Source organism: Ranitomeya variabilis, chromosome 3 (genome assembly GCF_051348905.1).
Source record: "Ranitomeya variabilis isolate aRanVar5 chromosome 3, aRanVar5.hap1, whole genome shotgun sequence".
NCBI classification, from domain to species: domain Eukaryota; kingdom Metazoa; phylum Chordata; class Amphibia; order Anura; family Dendrobatidae; genus Ranitomeya; species Ranitomeya variabilis.
The window spans coordinates 87,554,303-87,576,404 of record NC_135234.1 but is presented as its reverse complement, the minus strand read 5'-3'; the positions used below and the strand labels follow the sequence as shown (position 1 = coordinate 87,576,404).

The window sequence follows — 22,102 nt, the reverse complement described above, 5'->3', positions numbered from 1 at the left end:
CTGGGAGTCCTCTCTGGGTTTTGATGCATCCCTAGAGGACTGGCACTTTGCGATGGTACACCCTTCTAAGTATTCCTCGTGTATAGGCCACTTGGAGCAGTCTAAAAAGATCCAGCTGCAGTGGTACCTCACCCCTGCTCGCTTGGCCAGGTTTGGTCCCTCCGCTTCCCCTCTCTGTTGGAGGGGGTGCGGGGCTATTGGTTCCGGTTCCCATATATGGTGGTCCTGTCCACGGGTTCAGGTCTTCTGGCGTCAAGTTGAGTCTCTAATCGCGGAGGTCATCCAGGTTCCTTTTGTTTTAAGCGGGTGTTTGGCTGTTTTGGGTGTCTCTCTCGCGGGATTCCCCTCCCCTCTCCGTCCGATAATTTCTAATATTTTGATTGCTGCCAGACAATGTATAGCGAGTCACTGGAGATCTTCAGATATCCCATCTATGGCTGCTTTGATTTCCAAGATTAACCTTCATTTTACCTATGAAGCAATTATGGCACAGAGTCTCTCCAAGAAAAATAAGGTGCTCTCCTGGTGGGATCCTTGGGTTTCCTCAGTTCACATTCCTTCGTCCGCCCTTGCTCTCATTTAGTATCTTTTGTAAGCGGTGATTTGTGTTATAGTTAATTTTGTATTCTATGCTAAAATTGCTGTGATTCTAGAACAATGTGTATTGTTCCCCCTCCCCCTTGTTCCTTTTTCCCTCTTTGTTTCTCCTGCGGGGGATTTTTGTATGTACCTATTTCTTTATTGCTAATAAAAAGTTAATTGGTTAAAAAAAAAAAAAAGTTGCAAAAACGCTGAAAGAAGTGACGTGCTGCATTTTTCAAGAACGCAGCAGTTTTCCAATTCAGTCAGGAAAAAAAAGCAATGTTTGTGCATTAGATTTTTGAAATCCGATAACTTTTGCTGGTACTGTAAAACACAGCTTGAAATTTGCATTAAAAAAAAAATCGCAGCAAAAAATATCCTCCAGCAAAAAAACAACGTGTGAACATAGCCTAATACTCAGGGCCGGCGTCAGCACCTGGCGCACCTGGGCAAGTGCCGGGGCCCTGGCGAGACAGGGGGGCCCACTCATGCTGTCTGGGATACAGCCACTACAGCAGAAGCTCCACTGATAATCATAATCAGTGAAGCTTCTGATGTAGAGACTGGTTGAGGACCTGTAGTGACATCACGATCATCTGACCTGCCATGTGACCGTGATGTCACCACAGGCCATGTATTCATAGGCCAGTGCACCTTCCTCCTGTCCTCCTGCACGGAGCTTCTGAGGGGAGGGAGGGCTAAGACCTGGGCCGGCACCTACATACCTGAGCTGTGATGTGAGGTACCATAAGTCGTGCAGCACCCTTTGTGTGTGCTGCTCCTGTGATGATGGCTCCTGTCAGCTCCTCCTGCTCTTGTCGGCAGTCCCAGCAGAGCAGAGGGCAGGGAGGTGTCTGCTGGGATAGTGCTGCTGGGAGCAGGAGGGCTGCATCTGATACTGTGCAACATCTCATTCCCTACAGCATAAAGCAGTGTATGTGAGGTGTGCGTATAGTGTGTGGTATGTGTAGTGTGTGCTGTCTGTGAGCTATGTGTATGTGTTTATATGAATCACATGTATCAAATGAGCATTTGTTGTGCAGCATGTGTGTGCCATGTATGTGTGTTTGTGTGCCATGTATGTATGTGCGTGTGCCATGTATGTATGTGTGTGTGCCATGTATGTATGTGTCGCGTGTGCCATGTATGTATGTATGTGTCGTGTGTGCCATGTATGTATGTGTCGTGTGTGTCATGTATGTATGTGTCGTGTGTGCCATGTATGTATGTGTCGTGTGTGTCATGTATGTATGTGTCGTGTGTGCCATGTATGTATGTGTCGTGTGTGCCATGTATGTATGTGTCGTGTGTGCCATGTATGTATGTGTTGTGTATGCCATGTATGTATGTGTCGTGTGTGCCATGTATGTATGTGTCGTGTGTGCCATGTATGTATGTGTCGTGTGTGCCATGTATGTATGTGTCGTGTGTGCCATGTATGTATGTGTGTGTGCCATGTACATGTGTGCTCCATATACGTATGTTCCATGTACTGTATGTATGTGTGTGCCATGTACATGTACTGTATGTATGTCATGTACATGTACTGTATGTATGTGTGTGCCATGTACATGTACTGTATGTATGTACCATGTATATGTGTGTACCATGTACGTGTGTGCGATATGTACATGTACTGTATGTATGTGGGTGCGCCATGTATATGTACTGTATGTATGTGTGTGCCATGTACGTGTGTGTGTCATGTACATGTACTGTATGTATGTACCATGTATATGTGTGTACCATGTACGTGTGCGCGATATGTACATGTACTGTACTGTATGTATGTATGTGTGTGCGCCGTGTATATGTACTGTATGTATGTGTGTGCCATGTATGTGTGTGTGTCATGTACGTGTGTGCCATGTACATGTACTGTATGTATACATTTTTGCACATGTCACTTATTGGGGTCAGTCATCAGCACTACAAATCGACAGTGAATTCAAAACAATGGGACAACGAATACTGATGTGTTGTGATGCTGCAGCCTGCAACCCATTTTGCCCTTTTACAAATGTTCTACGTTAATACTTTCTAATGTTTACTTTAAGGCTGTGTGCACACATTCAGGATTTTTTTGCTTTTTTTCTCGCGTTTTTTTCTCTATAAAAACGCAAAAAACCGCATACTTTAAGCATACTATTATTAGAATGCAATCTGCAATTTTTGTGCACATGCTGCGTTTTTTTCCGTGGCGGAATCGCATAAAGGGAAAAAAACGCAGCATGTTCATTCTTTGTGCGGAATCGCAGGGATTCCGCACACATAGGAAAGCACTGATCTGCTTACTTTCTGCATGTGGCTATGCCCACCATGCGGGAAGTAAGCGGATCATGTGCGGTTGGTACCCAGGGTGGAGGAGAGGAGACTTTCCTCCAGGCCCTGGGAACCATAAATTGTAAAAAAAAGAATTAAAATAAAAAATCATGATATTCTCACCTTCCGGCATCCCCGACAGCCTTCCCGCTCCTCGCGATGCTTCCATTCCCAATAATGCATTGCGAAAATGACCTGTGAAGACGTCGGTCTCGCGAGACTGCTACTTCATCTGGGGTCATTGTTGCAATGCATTATTGGGACCGGAGCATCGCGAGGAGCGGGAAGACTGCCAGGGATAGGCAGCATAGGCAGCATCAATAGTAAAAAGTTGGTCACACTTGTCAAACAATGTCTGACAAGTGTGACCAACCTGTCAATGAGTTTTCCAAGCGATGCTACAGATCGCTTGGAAAACGCTAGCATTCCGCAAGCTAATTACGCTTGGAAAACGCTAGTGTTTAGCGGGAAAACGCATGCCAATTCCGCATGCGATATACCCGCAGCAGGAGTTACGGAATTGCCGTGGAAATTTCCGCAGCAATTGTGCAACATGTACACATAGCCTAAAAAGTTTTCCACAAAAATTGGCATATAAGGGGTTGACTTATATAAAGCCCCTCTGCTGTATGGTATTGTAGAATTTACAATAGCTATCACTCATATAAGAAGTGAATTGTGGCATTGGACTATACCTAGATTTCTCTGCTGTATCTGTGATTCATGAATTGTGGTATGTGTTAAAGGGGGGGGGACCAGTGAGACTCTTTCGCCCGGGGCCCTCAAAAACCTGGAGCCGGCCCTGCTAATACTGATATTGAAGAATCTGATAAAATGGAACATTTATGTCAACCTGTTAAATTATAATTTTAGGCAATGCCCTGGAATAACGGAAGTAATGGGGCTCAGAATATAAAGTAGTATTAGTAACATCTCTTCTTACCTGGGGGAGCTCTGCCACAATCCGATCTCGCCGCACTGGAGGTAGGACGCTCATTATTAACTGTCAAGTCTCAAGACTATGTCTGAAAAACAAATCGTTTTATATTACTATACATTGAACAAAACATGAGTATTTATCAACCCTTCCCTCTCCCTCTAAAAATTAAAAAAATTAAAGCTTTCTCTTTTGAACTTGAAATGTAAAAAGCATTTCCCATTAAATAAAAACTAAAAACTGTTGTGATCACATTGTCTGAATATCGTTATCTGAGAAGCCAGTGAATTATTTAGTTATTCGCGGCTTTATTCCTGCAAACCTGCACAGCGACTCCAGACCATGTTTGCATTTCCTTCATTCCTTATGACCAAGGACACAAGTTTCTATTTCCCTTTCGTAAATTACATATATGGACAATAGAAATGTAATTAAGAAACCGCCCATATTATTTTCTGCATCTGCGTACTCCATATTTATTTCAAAGAGAAAAGTAGTAACACATCCTCTAGATGCAGGACAAGTCAATAGTGGAGTTTTGGAACTTAAAGGGTTTGTTTATAAATGCCGTGTTGGGGGGTCACCAAAGCTTGCATAGATGCATGTTTATGAACAGTACCCCAGGCTGCTGCTCGGAGCTCTATTCAGCCAGTGGAATATCACCCTGATAAATCACATCTTAAAGTAGTGCTATATTAAATGGGTCTGTCTACTGTCAAGATTCTGTTAAAAAGAACCTGTCAGCAAGATTTAGCCCTATAAACTAAAGCCATAATGGCACTGTGATGCTGATTAATATGATACCTGATGTAAAGGGATCCGCTCAGTGAATGCTGAATATTCACCTGGTGAAGTTTTCAGGAAATGGGTGCTCAGGGGCGGGACACGGGGGCAGAGTCTTGTTCTGGTTCTCCGCTCCCCCTACCAGCCTCCTCTGCTTTTTGTACCAATCACTGGTTATTCACTGATCGGCCTCCTTTTTAAAATTCAGTAATTGTGTGGGCGGCTCGTGCGCAGTGTGAGTCGGCGTCCTGCGTGCAGATGTGCATGCGCAGATCGAGATTTCAGCTCGGTGAAAAATTTACTGAGTTGAAATCTTGATCTGCGCATGCGCCATTTTATTGAAGTCCTGCTCATAGGACACCGACTCACACTGTGCACGCGCCACCCACACAATGATGGCGGCGGTGAGGAATTTTAAAAAGAGGCAAGTTATCGACTAATCAGTGACCTGTAAAAGAAGCAGATGAGACTGGTGGGGGCGGAGAGCCAGAAGAAGACTCTGCCTCCATGTCCTGCCCCGAAGCACACAGAAGCACACAAGATGTCATTTTATGAAAACTTCATAAGGCGAGTATTCATCAACCACTGAGAAGATTCCTTTACATCAGGTATCATATTAATCAGCATCACAGCACCATTATGGTCTTGCCTTTAGTTTATAGGTATACATTTTGCTGACAGATTCTCTTTAAGTACTAATCTTCAAAAGTGTATTTCCATTGAGAATGAATATTAGGTATATTACTCTATGTGGCATATTTAAGGCTATGTTCACATTACCCTAAGAGCCTCCAATATATACACACCATGGTAAACTCCCATGAAATACATTAAAGTGCACCAGATTGTCGATTCTTCCTGCCCGAACTACGTATGGCTCAGAATCTAGTTTTGTTATTGCAGTCGTATATGTTTTACTCTGAAATGCTGCAATGCTTCAGATAAAACACTTCTAGTAGCCATCATGGGACAAGTTGAAAAGTTCAAGATGCCGGACCTCAGTGGCTTTTCCCCTCCTCACTCCTCTTCACTGTCCCACATAGGGTAAAACCTGTCAATAAAAAGAAGAGGGGCGGGAAGAAGAAACTAGGGACTTCTTTCAGGCTTGGAACCTGTATAGACTAATACAAGATCTATTTTAAAAATACACTGTAACCCTTTCATGACATATCCATTAAAGGAGTTCTGGGACTATTTTATTTTGTTACTATGGGCCTAAGAACTAACAGGCAAGTAGTTGCTAACTACCTGCGTGTTCTGCCCACTGCCGATTTGGCCAGATCAGCCCGGTCACAGACCACTCCTGCCGGTGAATCTGTGGCTTCTGCTGATCTCACGTCAACAGAGCAGCTGCTTCTCTTCCGGGCTGCTCTGTTGACGTGATATGACTGCCGATGTCATACTAATTGACAGACAGATCCCTGCTTCCTAACTGCTGGGAGCCGGCTGTCAATCAGCATGATGTTGGCAATCACATCATTGACAGAGCAGCCCAGAAGAGGAAGAGTTGCACTGTTGAAGTGAAGCAGCAGAGTCGCTGGCAGGAGCGGTACATGACTGCTCTGATCTGGCTTCAGGCAGACCAGGCAGATAGTTGCTAGTTCTTAGTCGCGTAGTAAGAAAATAAACCAGCCCCAGATTACACTTTTGAAAGGCTGCTAATATAAAAGGGAACCTGTCACCCCCAAAATCAACGATGAGCTAAGCCCACCAGCATTAGGGGCTTATCTACAGCATTCTGTAATGCTGTAGATAAGCCCCCGATGTATCCTGAAAGATGAGAAAAAGGAGGTTAGATTATACTCACCCAGGGGCGGTCCCGCTGCAGTCCCGGTACGATGGGCGTCGCAGTCCACTCCGGGGCCTCCCATCTTCTTACGATGACGTCCTCTTCTTGTATTCACGCTGCGGCTCCGGCGCAGGCGTACTTTGTCTGCCCTGTTGAGGGCAAAGTAAAGTACTGCAGTGCGCAGGCGTCGGGCCTCTCTGACCTTTCCCGGCTCCTGCGCACTGCAGTACTTTGCTCTGCCCTCAACAGGGAAGACAAAGTACACCTGCAGCGGAGCCGCAGCGTGAATACAAGAAGAGGACGTCATCATAAGAAGATGGGAGGCCCTGGACCAGACCGCGACGCCCATCGTACCGGGACTGCCCCTGGGTGAGTATAATCTTACCTTTTTTTCTCATCTTTCAAGATACATTGGGGGCTTATCTACAGCATTCCAGAATGTTGTAGATAAGCCCTGATTGTGAGGTGGGCTGAGCTCATCGTCGATTTTGGGGGTGACAGGTTCCTGTTAACTATAGGTGACAGATGCCACTCTAGCTTCTACCACAGACATCCATCATCCATAGGTTATAATGGCACTGATTTGAAGGGAATCTATCAGTAGGTCTTTCTATGTAATCAGACAGCAGCATGAAGTAGAGATTCTAGCGATGTATCACTTAGCTTACTGGGTGCAGAAGTTATGATAGAATCACAGTTTTCTCTGCTGTAGATGTAGCAGAGCTCTAATGCTGAGCTGTGTATAACCCCACCTACACTACTGATTAGCAGCTCTCTGTGTACAATGTATAGTTATAGTGATGGAGGAGTGGTTGTTCTAGGTGGCAAGGCCAGTTTTCCTGTACTGATAATCTCCTGCCGATTATACACTGATTGTATTGAAACAGCCCAGTAAGTGACACATCCCTGTAATCACACTCTGTACTCCTACATTACATGGCTCTCAGATTACATTGAAAAAACCTGGTAACAAATTCTGTTTAAAGATCGAGTCATGAAAACATTTACAGTTGCAGCCATCAGTCATGGGCTGACGGATGCTATTTCTTGTGATACGTTGCTATGCTACTGACATCACGGCTATTCATTGGGAATTTTTTTGTAATAAATTGGTGAACAAGAGACAGTGTCTTGTCTTAATTTCTCTCTTTATGTTTTTCAGGTTACAATTTTTGGACAATGTTAGATTCCCTGGACTACGTTGGGCCGTCTTTTTTTTTCTTCATTAATTGGTGAACCAGTGAAAGTGTGGGGGGAGTGTCTCTTCAAATAAATTATTTTTGGTGTGTGTGTGTATGTGTTTTTACCGGGTTAGTAATGGGGGTGTCTGATAGACCTCTCTTCATTACTAAACTCTGGCATTGATGCATGCGCACTGACTCTGAGTGTACAGCCCCAGCTTCATGTCAGATGCGCGTACGCCTGCCTCTCTGAGTCAGTGGCCACATGACGTGTGAGCGCGTATGCTATGCACACTACCTTGTCCCCGTCCACTCTGCACTCCAGAGCATGCGCACATGTGACATGAAGCTGGGGCTGTACACCCAGAGTCAGTGCGCATGCCCGGGGAGCGGATGGGCAGTGCACAAGCGCCGGATTTGATACGTGGTTGCTGTGACTGCGGGCCAGTCACGGCAATCAAAAGTAATGCTGTGAGCGTGAATCAGTCAGTACACTGACTGATCCGTGGCTGAAAAGATAAAGTCATCACCTCTATGACTGAAAGAAAAGGTATCTGAGGGAATCCTCTAATGATATAAAGTGTTTTTAAATCTAATACTTGGAGCTTTTCTTTGACAAAAACATGTTAGTGATGCACACTGCTTAACTAACACCACACTGCGACCAGTATAATAGCAAAACATGAGGCGACAGGTTCCCTATAAATTTCTATTCCGGCACGGGTCACACAGACGGCACACGCGGATGTCACACCTTATGTCATCTGTGTGCACGTGTGCTGTATGTAATGTAAGGTCATCCGTGCCGACAGAAAAAAGTGGACATGTCTATGTGTGGGTCAGACGGACACAAGGTCAGTGTGAAAACACGGACATGTGTGCAGTCCCATAGACTATAGTGGGTGTGTATATGTCTCTGGTACATGTGAAAACGGACGCCACATGTACCGGAAACAAGGACGTGTGACGGGGCCTAATATGTGTCTAGAAAAGCCCAGGCGCTACAAATCCAGCTCAATAACCGCCATCCTATAGTAAGTGCAGCCTGGGGCAACGTACACGAAACACTGGGACACAATAACAACACTCGCCTCCTGTGGGATTACTGCACATTTTCTATGTGAGACATTCGGAAAGAGAAATATTGAGACTCAATGTGTCATTAACGAAAAGCCAAGAGAAGCCGGAAAATACTTTCCGAAAGTTAATGAAAAAACATCTTACCTCATTCATGAAACATCTCAGAAAGAGTTTACATAAAGCCCAGTGTGTGCCGGAGAGCCATGCTGGATCATCCCATAACAATGCTGCACAAAGCCTGACTGGGGCAAAATCTGCAGAATTGTGGCCGTAACATGAGAGCAGGAAATTCCAAGAGATCTGAACCGCATCTAACACAGGCACAAGTCCTACAGCCTGGGAGGACTGATCCTAACCAGGAACAGCATGCAGCCAGCACAGGCATGGCAACGAGTGACAACACAAGAGCATCGCCACCATGGCTGTGACAATGTGCACAGCGCAGCCCCCACAAAGCCATATACGTCCCCATCCTCATTTATATCTATCATTCTGATCGGCGGCTCTTAGGCACATGATGATCTGTTCCCTTTATAGATGTATAGTTTTGATATTTTTTCTCCGTGCAATGCACCTTAGCAAATAGTAGATTGCAATCCCTCATAGACAAGCTCCCTTCTGCCTCTGTACCACTCAATTATTAATTTTATGTATTATGCTATGTATTGCTATTAGTGATGAGCAAATGTTCTCGGATAAGGTGTTATATGAGCATGCTCTGGTGCTAACCGAATGTCTTCGATGTGCTCGAATACTATGTTCGAGTCCACGTGGCAGCATGCCTCGCAGCTGTTCGACAACCACAACACATGCATGGCTTCCCTAACAAACAGGTAATCCCTGCATGTGTTGCGGCTGTCGAACAGCCGTGGGGACTCAAGCATATTTTTCGAGCACGCCGAAGACACTGGGTTAGCACCTGAGCATGCTCAGATAACACCTTATCCAAGAACATTCACTCATCACTAATTGCTATACAATTAGTGCGAATGGTTTCTCAGGACAGCCGTGGATGTCTGAAGATATGAGGAGGTAGTCGGGGCTCCCGTCCAGCTGCCATGTTGGACGCGGTCCTGCGAATCCATTTGCCCTGACTCTATTTTATAACACGGGAGTTGCGTGATGGCAGAGATGGGAATACTCTTTTAAGAAAGCTTTAGAATTAATAATAAGACATACAATAATAAGACATAAAATCAGCATAATCTACAGAATTATCTCAGTTTTTCCATGAAGACGGGATTTAGGAGCGCTGCTCCAGACGCCATCTGTTGTGCCTGGCAGCATTAACTAATAGATGTTGGGGACGTCAGCTTACCTGGCATAGAAAATCAGCACCACTGGAAATAGTGTCACGTTGTTCCCCACTTCACAAGAACTCAGGCAACAGGGAGGGAAGAAGAGGCGGCCCAGCTGCCAGCAGCTGCTTCTTATTACTGTGACTCAAATATCTCAGTGGCCTGGTTATTATTCCTCTGCCCTGATTCCTCCCCTGCTGCTGCTGACTCTTGTGTTCCACCCTGAAGTGTGAGGGGGGATGAGAGCAGTGACTAAGCCCCTATGATGAGGCTTGTTCAGCCCCAGGAAGTTCTCCTGTGCCCCCTGCTGAGAGGAGAATCCACAGAAGTGTCAAAGATGGAGAATTAGCAGTGATTTCCATAACCTCCCCCTTCCAGTTAGTTACCACTTCATTGGACTAGTTACATCCTTTTGCATATTAACATTGTCACCCTGGTTAGCAACCAAGGAAGGATGCCAGCGGCTAAAAAAACAGAAATAAGTGCAACATGTTACATGCAGTCCAAAAATATCCAAATCCATCTAAAGTAAAGCTTGTGAAGGACATACAGTGGGTACAGAAAGTATTCAGACCCCTTTAACTGTTTCACTCTTTGTTTCATTGCAGCCATTTGGTAAATTCAAAAAAGTTCATTTTTTCACATTAATGTACACTCTGCACCCCCCATCTTGACTGAAAAAAAGAACAGAAATGTAGAAATTGTTGCAAATTTAATAAAAAAGAAAAATTGAAATATCACAGTCATAAGTATTCAGACCCTTTGCTCAGACACTCATATTTAAGTCACATGCTGTCCATTTCCTTGTGATCCTCCTTGAGATGGTTCTACTCCTTCATTGGAGTCCAGCTGTGTTCAATTAAACTGATAGGACTTGATTTGGAAAGGCGCACACCTGTCTAAATAAGACCTCACAGTGCATGTCAGACCAAATGAGAATCATGAGGTCAAAGGAACTGCCCAAGGAGCCCAGAGACAGAATTGTGGCAAGGCACAGATCTGGCCAAGGTTACAACAGAATGTCTGCAGTTCTCAAGGTTCCTAATAGCACAGTGGCCTCCATAATCCTTAATTGGAAGAAGTTTGGGACCACCAGAAGTCTTTCTAGACCTGGCCATCCAGACAAACTGAGCAATCGTGGGAGAGAAGCCTTGGTGAGAGAGGTAAAGAAGAACCCCAAGATCACTGTGACTGACCTCCAGAGATGCAGTAGGGAGAAAGGAAAAAGTTCCACAAAGTGAACTATCTCTGCAGCCCTCCACCAGTCGGGCCTTTATGTAACACCCCAGGAATCCAGTTGTTACAGTGGTGTTGCCTTCCTTTCGGGGAGGGTGATGCCTTGCCTGTAAGCGAGGAGGATCCCTTTAACAGGTGGCATATACATTCAACACTTTCTTACTCCAGGCCAGAAGGGGGAGCTCTGAACCCAGTTTCAGGGGAGCTTCCCTAGAGATATATTCTGGCTTAGAGGAGGAGTTAGGCAGTTGGTCGAAGACAGTGAGAGAGTGAGTTGTAGGAGAGAGAAATGTGAGCAGGAAAGCTGGAGCCATACAGGTTACAGGTGGTTCTGCAGCTCCAGGCCAGAGTGGAGGAGTCAGACAGAGTGGTGTCGGTAGCACGTGTGAGAGGAAGAGAAGCACAGGAGCAGTGAGGATCTGGAGGGGAGCTGCGACTAGGCTCCCTCCACACTGAAGCGCAGGAACTGGACACTGGGAGACCGAAGCTGTGTGGGACTGTATGCCCCACAGCAGAAACCGGAGGGCAGAAGACTTCAGGTCGTCTGTCCGCACCCACACCTGAAGGTACAGCAACATACAGAGCCCGGAGTCATGACAGAGACAACTGTAAAAAGGCTTGCATTGCCTACTATGCATGTACTGTGAGAGAGAGAGGACCTTGTGAGGAGCCATAGGCAGCAAGGGACTCGCCTTACAGAGCAGGAAGGAAGGCTTCCAATCTCACCTGAAAGGGGGATCCATAAACGCTTCCAGGCCGACCGGACCTCACCAACACCTGTTACCGATACTCTGGACTGTGGCCGTAAACCACCAGTAAACAGGTAAAGAGACTGCAACCTTGTGTCCTCTGATTCTTTCTGGCACAAGACCATCTTTCCCTACTACATCGGGAGCACCTGTGGGAAGCCATACCATCCTTGCTGCAGTGCCATCACCCCCAGAGGACCCCTTTAAGCAGCTTCGGTCATCCCTGACCGAATATCACAGGTGGTGTCGCGAACATTCTTATTCATAAAAAACCTTTAAAGACCTTTAATTTGGAAGCCCAGGGCCACGGACCGGGTCGCTGCCCCTTTAATGACCACCGGACCCGGTACCAAGTAGCCCCTAGGCCCAGGCGGGCGCACCATTTATGGCAGAGTGGCCCGACGGAAGCCTCTCCTCAGTGCAAGACATATGAAAGCCTGCACAGAGTTTGCTAAAAAACACATGAAGGACTCCCAGACTATGAGAAATAAGATTCTCTGGTCTGATGAGACGAAGATAAACCTTTGTGCTGATAATTCTAAGCGGTATGGGTGGAGAAAACCAGGCACTGCTCATCACCTGCCCAATACAATCCCAACAGTGAAACATGGTGGTGGCAGCATCATGCTATGGGGGTGTTGTCTAGCTGCAGGGACAGGACGACTGGTTGCCATTGAAAGAAACATGAATGCGGCCAAGTACACAGATATCCTGGATGAAAACCTCTTCCAGAGTCCTCTGGACCTCAGACTTGGCCGAAGGTTCACCTTCCAACAAGACAATGACCCTAAGCACACAGCTAAAATAAGAAAGGAGTGACTTCAGAACAACTCTGTGATGATTCTTGACTGGTCCAGCCAGAGCCCTGACCTAAACCCAATTGAGCATCTCTGGAGAGACCTGAAAATGGCTGTCCACCAACATTCACCATCCAACCTGACGGAACTGGAGAGGATCTGCAAGAAAGAATGGCAGAAGATCCCCAAATCCAGGTGTGAAAAACTTGTTGCATCATTCCCAAGAAGACTCCTGGCGGTACTAGCTCAAAAGGTGCTTCTACTCCATACTGAGCAAAGGGTCTGAATACTTATGACCATGTGATATTTCAGTTTTTATTTTTTAATAAGTTTACAAACATTTCTACATTTCTGGGTTTTTTCAGTGAAGATGGGGTGCAGAGTGTACATTAATGAGAAAAATAATGAACTTTTTTGAATTTACTAAATGGCTGCAATGAAACAAAGAGTGAAACATTTAAAGGGGTCCGAATACTTTCCGCACCCACTGTAGGTTTCTTATAGAAGAAGAAATGCATGAGAGATTTCTAATTGCTTCCCAAAGAGATAATAATACATTGAACTCCCACCAAATATGTGAGATAATGCCAATGTGTGCTAGAGAAGTCTCAATATGTTTTTGGTCCATTTATGAAGTGTCAGGTAACATCTATAGTAATAATACTGTGCGGGGTGGGTATAATACTGTGCAGGGGGAGAGGGGGCGTTAGGGTATGTGCACACGTCAGGATTTCTGGCAGAAATTTTCCTGACAAAAACAGAAATCCGCATGCGTTTTTACAGCGATTTTACCGCGTTTTTACCGCGTTTTTGACGTGTTTTTTTTGTGCGTTTTTCCCAATGCATAGAATAGCAGGAAAAACGCAAAAAAAAAGCAAAATTAATGAACATGCTGCTTTTTTTACCGCGATGCGTTTTTTTCGCGGAAAAAACGCACCATGTGCACAAAACATGCAGAATGCATTCTAAATGATAGGATGCATAATGTATGCGTTTTTAATGAGTTTTTATAGCGTTTTTATCGCGAAAAAACGCGAAAAAAACGCAAAAAAACCTGAAGGTGTGCACATACCCTAATACTGTGTGGATGAGCTGAGGGGAGGAAATACTGTGCGGGGTCCGGGGCATAATACTGTGTGGAGGAGCTGGGGGGGAAATACTGTGCGGGGCCCGGGGCATAATACTGTGTGGAGGAGCTGAGGGGAGGAAATACTGTGCGGGGCCCAGGGCATAATACTGTGTGGAGGAGCTGGGGGGGGGGGAAATACTGTGCGGGGGCATAATACTGTGTGGAGGAGCTGGGGGGGGGGGAAAACACTGTGCGGGGCATAATACTGTGCAGGGGGGCAATAATACTGTGCGGGGGGGGCATAATACTGTGCAGGGGGTGGGCATAATACTGTGCGGGGGTGCATAATACTGTGTGGAGGAGCTGGGGGGAAATACTGTGCGGGGGGGCATAATACTGTGCGGGGGGGCATAATACTGTGTGGAGGAGCGGGGAGCCCATAATACTGTATGGAGGAGCTGGGGCATAATACTGTGTGGAGGAGCTGGGGGGCGTAATACTGTGTGGAGGAGCTGGGGGGGGGGGAATACTGTGCGGGGGCATAATACTGTGTGGAGGAGCTGGGGGGGGGAAACACTGTGCGGGGCATAATACTGTGCAGGGGGGCAATAATACTGTGCGGGGGGGCATAATACTGTGCAGGGGGTGGGCATAATACTGTGTGGAGGAGCTGGGGGGGGAAATACTGCGGGGCATAATACTGTGCAGGGGGGCAATAATACTGTGCGGGGGGGCATAATACTGTGCAGGGGGTGGGCATAATACTGTGCGGGGGTGCATAATACTGTGTGGAGGAGCTGGGGGGAAATACTGTGCGGGGGGGCATAATACTGTGCGGGGGGCATAATACTGTGTGGAGGAGCGGGGAGCCCATAATACTGTATGGAGGAGCTGGGGCATAATACTGTGTGGAGGAGCTGGGGGGCGTAATACTGTGTGAAGAAGCACGGGGCCCACAATACTGTATGTAGGAGCAGGGGGCCCATGATGTGCTGTATGGAGGAGCATTACATGGGGCCCATAATACTATATGGAGGACTATGAGGTGCCCATAATACTGTATGGAGGAGCATTATATGGGGCCAATAATACTGTATGAAGGAGCATTACATGGGGCCAATAATACTGTATGGTGGAGCATTATATGGGGCAATAATACTGTATGGTGGACTATGTGGTTCGGTTCGTCATATTACTGTATGGAGAACTATGAGGTGCCCATAATACTGTATGGAGGAGCATTATATGGGGCCAATAATACTGTATGGTGGACTATGTGGTTGGCCATAATACTGTATGGGGGACTATGAGGTGCCCGTAATACTGTATGGAGCACTATGTGTTGACCATAATACTGTATGGCAGACTATGAGGTGCCCGTAATAATGTGTGGAGCACTATGTGTTGACCATAATACTGTATGGCACACTATGAGGTGCCCGTAATACTGTATGGCGGACTATGTGTTGACCATAATACTGTATGGAGGACTATGAGGTGCCCGTAATACTGTATGGAGCACTATGTGTTGACCATAATACTGTATGGCAGACTATGAGGTGCCCGTAATACTGTATGGAGCACTATGTGTTGACCATAATACTGTATGGCGGACTATGAGGTGCCCATAATACTGTTTGGAGGACTATGTGGTTGACCATAATACTGTATGGAGGACTATGAGGTGCCCGTAATACTGTATGGAGCACTATGTGTTGACCATAATACTGTATGGCAGACTATGAGGTGCCCGTAATAATGTGTGGAGCACTATGTGTTGACCGTAATACTGTATGGCACACTATGAGGTGCCCGTAATACTGTATGGCGGACTATGTGTTGACCATAATACTGTATGGAGGACTATGTGTTGACCATAATACTGTATGGCGCACTGTGTGGTGCCTATATATTGTACTATATCTGTTTTTTTATTTGTGCACCAGGAATCGTGGCATGTGTTAAAGGGGCCCACTGATACTCTTTCGCCCGAGGCCCATGAAAACCTGGAGCCGACCCTGGCGACAACGCACGTCAAGATGAATGCTGGCTGCAGCTGTGACAGGGCGCTCTGCTCTGTGACAGGCCATGTGTTGAAGTCACATAGCAGTTTTGTTAAATGACTTCTGCAGCCTTTGATAGGCCGGCGGCCTTTCAATGTTACTGCTATGTGACGTCAGCGCCCGGCCTGTCACAGAGCAGAGTGCCCTGTCACAGCTGCAGTCGGCAGCCATTGTAACGACCACGCCGAATATGAAGCCAAAAGAGGATGCTGGGGAGCGCAAGAAGGTGAGAAGAATCCCCCCCTCTGTAGTTGGGTAAGGTAGTGGCCATAGGGACGGACATAGGGGCCCAGGGAGGGTACATTAAATAAAGGGGCCCAGGATGAGGACATTATTCCTGGAAGGGGCCAAGGATAGGGACCTTATTAAGGTGGACATTGGGGTCCAAGATGGAGACATTAAATAAAGGGGCCAAGGATCTGGCACATTATTAAATAAAGGGGTGACATAATTACTGTATTGAGGTCAGGATGAGGAACATACATTATTGGTTTATGGTGGCAAATCGGGACATAATTGCTGTAGGGGGCAATCAGGGGACATTATTACTGCTGTAATTTACTTTTGATCTTACTGTCTTCCATGGAGAGAACAAAAGGGTCCTGCTACTGAGCAGGGTGGCACTATGTCTTTTTTTTCTTCATCTGACATAGTATAGAAGTCGAGGAAAATAGTGGGGAATGTGCTCTGGAAGCGATCAGCTATAGCTAACTGTGTTATTTTCTGCAGAGACGAGTCTTTGCTGGAAGAAGTAATGGCGGTCTGCACTGGATGAAGAAAAAAGACCTCAACTACAGATGTCACCGGTGAGTCAGTGTGTTGCTTGTACACTTACACTATATACTGTGTACAGAGCTCCTTTGTATAATGTCACTGGTGATCACTGTATTATGTGTACACTGACACTATATACAGAGCTCCTGTGTGTAATGTCACTGGTGATCCCTGTATTACCTGTACACTGACACTATATACAGAGCTTCGGTGTGTAATGTCACTGTATTACCTGTACACTGACACTATATACAGAGCTCCTGTGTATAATGTCACTGGTGATCACTGTATTACCCGTACACTATACAATATATACAGAGCTCCTGTGTATAATGTCACTGGTGATCACTGTATTACCTGTACACTGACACTATATACAGAGGTACTATGTACATTGTCACTGGTGGTAATAACAGTGTTGTTAGTATTGTGGTTTGTATTCATAACCAATATTGTAGTATTCGGGCACTATGTGTTGGTAATTTGTGGTCTGGTCACGGTGTAGCAGTATTTCTCCTTGTATGTGGTATCATGTGGTCCCTATATGCTGGTAATATTTATTTTTATTCATTTTTACTCATTTATATAGCGCTATTAATTTCACAGCGCTTTAGAGACATTATTGCCACTGTCCCCGATGGGTCTCACAATCTAGATTCCCCATCAGTATGTCTTTGTAAATATGGGAGGAAACCAGAGTACCCAGAGGAAACTCACGCAAACACGGGGAGAACATACAAACTCATTGCAGATGTTGTCCTTGGTGGGATTTGAACCCAGGACCCCAGCTGTCATGATCTCAATGGCAAGAGAACATAGCATAAGCATATATAGGAACTAGCTCTTGGAAGATGGGAACTGAGCTGACCATGAACTAAACCTAACGCACAACTAGCAGTGGCCGGGTAGCATGCCTACGTTGATTCTAGATGCCCAGCCCAGCCGGAGGACTAAATAAAGCTAGCAGAGGAAAATATTAGTCCTAGCTCACCTCTAGAGAAATACCCCGAAAGGAGACAGAGGCCCCCCACATGTATTGGCGGTGAGTTGAGATGAAATAACAAACGTAGTATGAAAATAGGTTTAGCAAATTTGAGGTCCACTTACTACATAGCAGAAGACAGAAAGGACACTTTCATGGTCAGCTGAAAACCCTATCAAAAACACCATCCAGAAATTACTTTAAAACTCTGGCATTAACTCATAACACCAGAGTGGCAATTCCCGTTCACAAGAGCTTTCCAGACACAGTAACGAAACTACAGCTGTGAACTGGAACAAAATGCAAAAACAAACATGGACAAGAGTCCAACTTATCTAGTAGTTGTCTAGGAGCAGGAACAAGCACAGAGAGGCTTCAGATAACATTGTTGACCGGCAAGCAACTAACAGAGCAGCAAGGTTATATAGCGACTCCCACATCTTGATGGGAACAGGTGAACAGAGAAGATGAAGACACCAGTTCAATTCCACCAGTAGCCACCGGGGGAGCCCAGAATCCAAATTCACAACAGTACCCCCCCCTCAAGGAGGGGGCACCGAACCCTCACCAGAACCACCAGGGCGATCAGGATGGGCCCTATGAAAGGCACGAACCAGATCGGAGGCATGAACATCAGATGCATTCACCCAAGAATTATCCTCCTGGCCGTATCCCTTCCACTTGACCAGATACTGGAGTCTCCGTCTGGAAACACGAGAGTCCAAAATTTTCTCCACAACGTACTCCAACTCACCCTCAACCAACACCGGAGCAGGAGGCTCAACGGAAGGCACAACCGGTACCTCATACCTGCGCAATAATGACCGATGAAAAACGTTATGAATAGAAAAGGATGCAGGGAGGTCCAAACGGAAGGAAACAGGGTTAAGAATCTCCAATATCTTATACGGGCCGATAAACCGAGGCTTAAACTTAGGAGAAGAGACCCTCATAGGGACAAAACGAGAAGACAACCACACCAAATCCCCAACAGAAAGCCGAGGACCAACACGACGGTGGCGGTTGGCAAAAAGCTGAGTCTTCTCCTGGGACAACCTCAAATTGTCCACCACCTGCCCCCAGATCTGATGCAATCTCTCCACCACAGCATCCACTCCAGGACAATCCGAAGATTCCACCTGACCAGAGGAAAATCGAGGATGAAACCCCGAATTACAGAAAAACGGGGACACCAAAGTGGCAGAGCTGGCCCGATTATTGAGAGCGAACTCCGCCAATGGCAAAAAAGCAACCCAATCATCCTGGTCAGCAGACACAAAACACCTCAGATATGTCTCCAGGGTCTGATTAATCCGCTCGGTCTGGCCATTCGTCTGAGGATGGAAAGCGGACGAAAAAGATAAATCTATGCCCATCCTAGCACAGAATGCCCGCCAAAATCTAGACACGAATTGGGTCCCTCTGTCAGAAACGATATTCTCAGGAATACCATGCAAACGAACAACATTTTGAAAAAACAGAGGAACCAACTCGGAAGAAGAAGGTAACTTGGGCAGAGGAACCAAATGGACCATCTTAGAAAAACGGTCACACACCACCCAGATGACAGACATCTTCTGAGAAACAGGCAGATCTGAAATAAAATCCATCGAGATGTGCGTCCAAGGCCTCTTAGGAATAGGCAAGGGCAACAATAATCCACTAGCCCGAGAACAACAAGGCTTGGCCCGAGCACAAACGTCACAAGACTGCACAAAGCCTCGCACATCTCGTGACAGGGAAGGCCACCAGAAGGACCTTGCCACCAAATCCCTGGTACCAAAAATGCCAGGATGACCTGCCAACGCAGAAGAATGAACCTCAGAGATGACTCTACTGGTCCAATCATCAGGAACAAACAGTTTATCAGGTGGGCAACGATCAGGTCTCTCCGCCTGAAACTCCTGCAAGGCCCGCCGCAGGTCTGGAGAAACGGCTGACAATACCACTCCATCCTTAAGGATACCTGTGGGCTCAGAGTTACCAGGCGAGTCAGGCTCAAAACTCCTAGAAAGGGCATCCGCCTTAACATTCTTAGAACCCGGTAGGTATGACACCACAAAATTAAACCGAGAGAAAAATAATGACCAGCGCGCCTGTCTAGGATTCAGGCGCCTGGCGGTCTCAAGATAAATCAAATTTTTGTGGTCAGTCAATACCACCACCTGATGTCTGGCCCCCTCAAGCCAATGGCGCCACTCCTCAAAAGCCCACTTCATGGCCAAAAGCTCCCGATTCCCAACATCATAATTCCGCTCAGCGGGCGAAAATTTACGGGAAAAGAAGGCACAAGGCCTCATCACGGAGCAGTCAGAACTTTTCTGTGACAACACTGCCCCAGCTCCGATCTCAGAAGCGTCGACCTCAACCTGAAAAGGTAGAGCAACATCAGGCTGACGCAACACAGGGGCAGAGGAAAAACGGCGCTTAAGCTCCCGAAAGACCTCCACAGCATCAGGGGACCAATCAGCAACATCAGCACCCTTCTTAGTCAAATCGGTCAATGGCTTAGCAATATCCGAAAAACCAGCAATAAATCGACGATAAAAGTTAGCAAAGCCCAAAAATTTCTGAAGACTCTTAAGAGAAGAGGGCTGCGTCCAATCACAAATAGCTTGAACCTTGACAGGATCCATTTCAATGGAAGAGGGGGAAAAAATATATCCCAAAAAGGAAATCCTCTGTACCCCAAAAACACACTTAGAACCCTTCACACACAAAGAATTAGACCGCAAAACCTGAAAAACCCTCCTGACTTGCTGGACATGAGAGTCCCAGTCATCCGAAAAAATCAGAATATCATCCAGATACACAATCATAAATTTATCCAAATAATCGCGAAAAATATCATGCATAAAGGACTGGAAAACTGACGGAGCATTAGAAAGACCAAAAGGCATCACTAAATACTCAAAGTGGCCCTCGGGCGTATTAAATGCGGTTTTCCACTCATCCCCCTGCCTGATTCGCACCAAATTATACGCCCCACGAAGGTCAATCTTAGAGAACCACTTGGCCCCCTTTATGCGAGCAAACAAATCAGTCAGCAACGGCAATGGGTATTGATATTTAACAGTGATTTTATTCAAAAGCCGATAATCAATACATGGTCTCAAAGAGCCGTCTTTTTTTGACACAAAGAAAAAACCGGCTCCTAAGGGAGATGACGATGGACGAATATGTCCCTTTTCCAAGGACTCCTTTATATATTCTCGCATAGCAGCATGTTCAGGCACAGACAGATTAAATAAACGACCCTTTGGGTATTTACTACCCGGGATTAAATCTATGGCACAATCGCACTCTCGGTGCGGAGGTAACGAACCAAGCTTGGATTCTTCAAAGACATCACGATAGTCAGACAGGAACTCAGGAATTTCAGAGGGAATGGATGATGAAATGGAAACCACAGGTACATCCCCATGAGCCCCCTTACATCCCCAGCTCAACACAGACATAGCTCTCCAGTCGAGGACTGGGTTGTGAGATTGCAGCCAAGGCAATCCTAGCACCAAATCATCATGTAGATTATACAGCACCAGAAAGCGAATAATCTCCTGGTGATCCGGATTAATACGCATAGTTACTTGTGTCCAGTATTGTGGTTTATTATTAGCCAATGGGGTGGAGTCAATCCCCTTCAGAGGAATAGGAGTCTCCAAAGGCTCTAAATCATACCCACAGCGTTTGGCAAAGGACCAATCCATAAGACTCAAAGCGGCGCCAGAGTCGACATAGGCGTCCGTGGTAATAGATGACAAAGAGCAAATCAGGGTCACAGATAGAATAAATTTAGACGGTAAGGTGCAAATGGAAACAGATTTACCAAGCTTTTTAGTGCGCTTAGAGCATGCTGATATAACATGAGTAGAATCACACAATAGAAACACAACCCATTTTTCCGTCTAAAATTCTGCCGCTCGCTTCGGGACAGAATTCTATCACACTGCATACTCTCTGGCGACTTCTCAGTGGACACCGCCAGATGGTGCACTGGTTTGCGCTCCCGCAAACGCCTATCGATCTGAATAGCCATTGTCATGGACTCATTCAGACCCGCAGGCACAGGGAACCCCACCATAACATCCTTAATGGCATCAGAGAGACCCTCTCTGAAAGTCGCCGCCAGGGCGCACTCATTCCACTGAGTAAGCACAGACCATTTACGGAATCTTTGGCAGTAAATTTCCGCTTCATCTTGCCCCTGAGATAGGGACATCAAAGTTTTTTCTGCCTGAAGCTCCAAATGAGGTTCGTCATAAAGCAACCCCAAGGCCAGAAAAAACGCATCCACATTGAGCAACGCAGGATCCCCTGGTGTCAATGAAAAAGCCCAGTCTTGAGGGTCGCCCCGGAGCAAGGAAATCACAATCCTGACCTGCTGTGCAGGGTCTCCGGCAGAGCGAGATTTCAGAGACAAAAATAATTTGCAATTATTTCGAAAATTCTGAAACCCGGAT

At 46.1% G+C, this 22,102-nt stretch overlaps 1 protein-coding gene across 5 annotated transcripts in view; it reads right to left on the bottom strand.

Moving 5' to 3' along the window:
- The window catches only part of RAB34 (RAB34, member RAS oncogene family), a 59,915-nt gene extending 49,785 nt beyond the window's left edge, over positions 1–10,130 (bottom strand). For 2 of the 5 annotated variants that reach the window (XM_077294346.1, XM_077294350.1), the window contains exons 1-2: positions 9,993–10,130; positions 3,848–3,929 (exon numbers count right to left, since the gene is read on the bottom strand). In XM_077294346.1, the coding sequence (XP_077150461.1) occupies positions 3,848–3,901 (54 nt within the window). In that variant the 5' untranslated portion in view covers positions 3,902–3,929; positions 9,993–10,130. Of the gene's footprint in view, positions 1–3,847; positions 3,930–5,430; positions 5,533–8,818; positions 9,005–9,992 lie in introns of those variants that run through there. The other 3 variants (XM_077294347.1, XM_077294351.1, XM_077294349.1) reach the window with 3 other exon arrangements.
- Between the last annotated feature and the right edge of the window lie 11,972 nt (positions 10,131–22,102).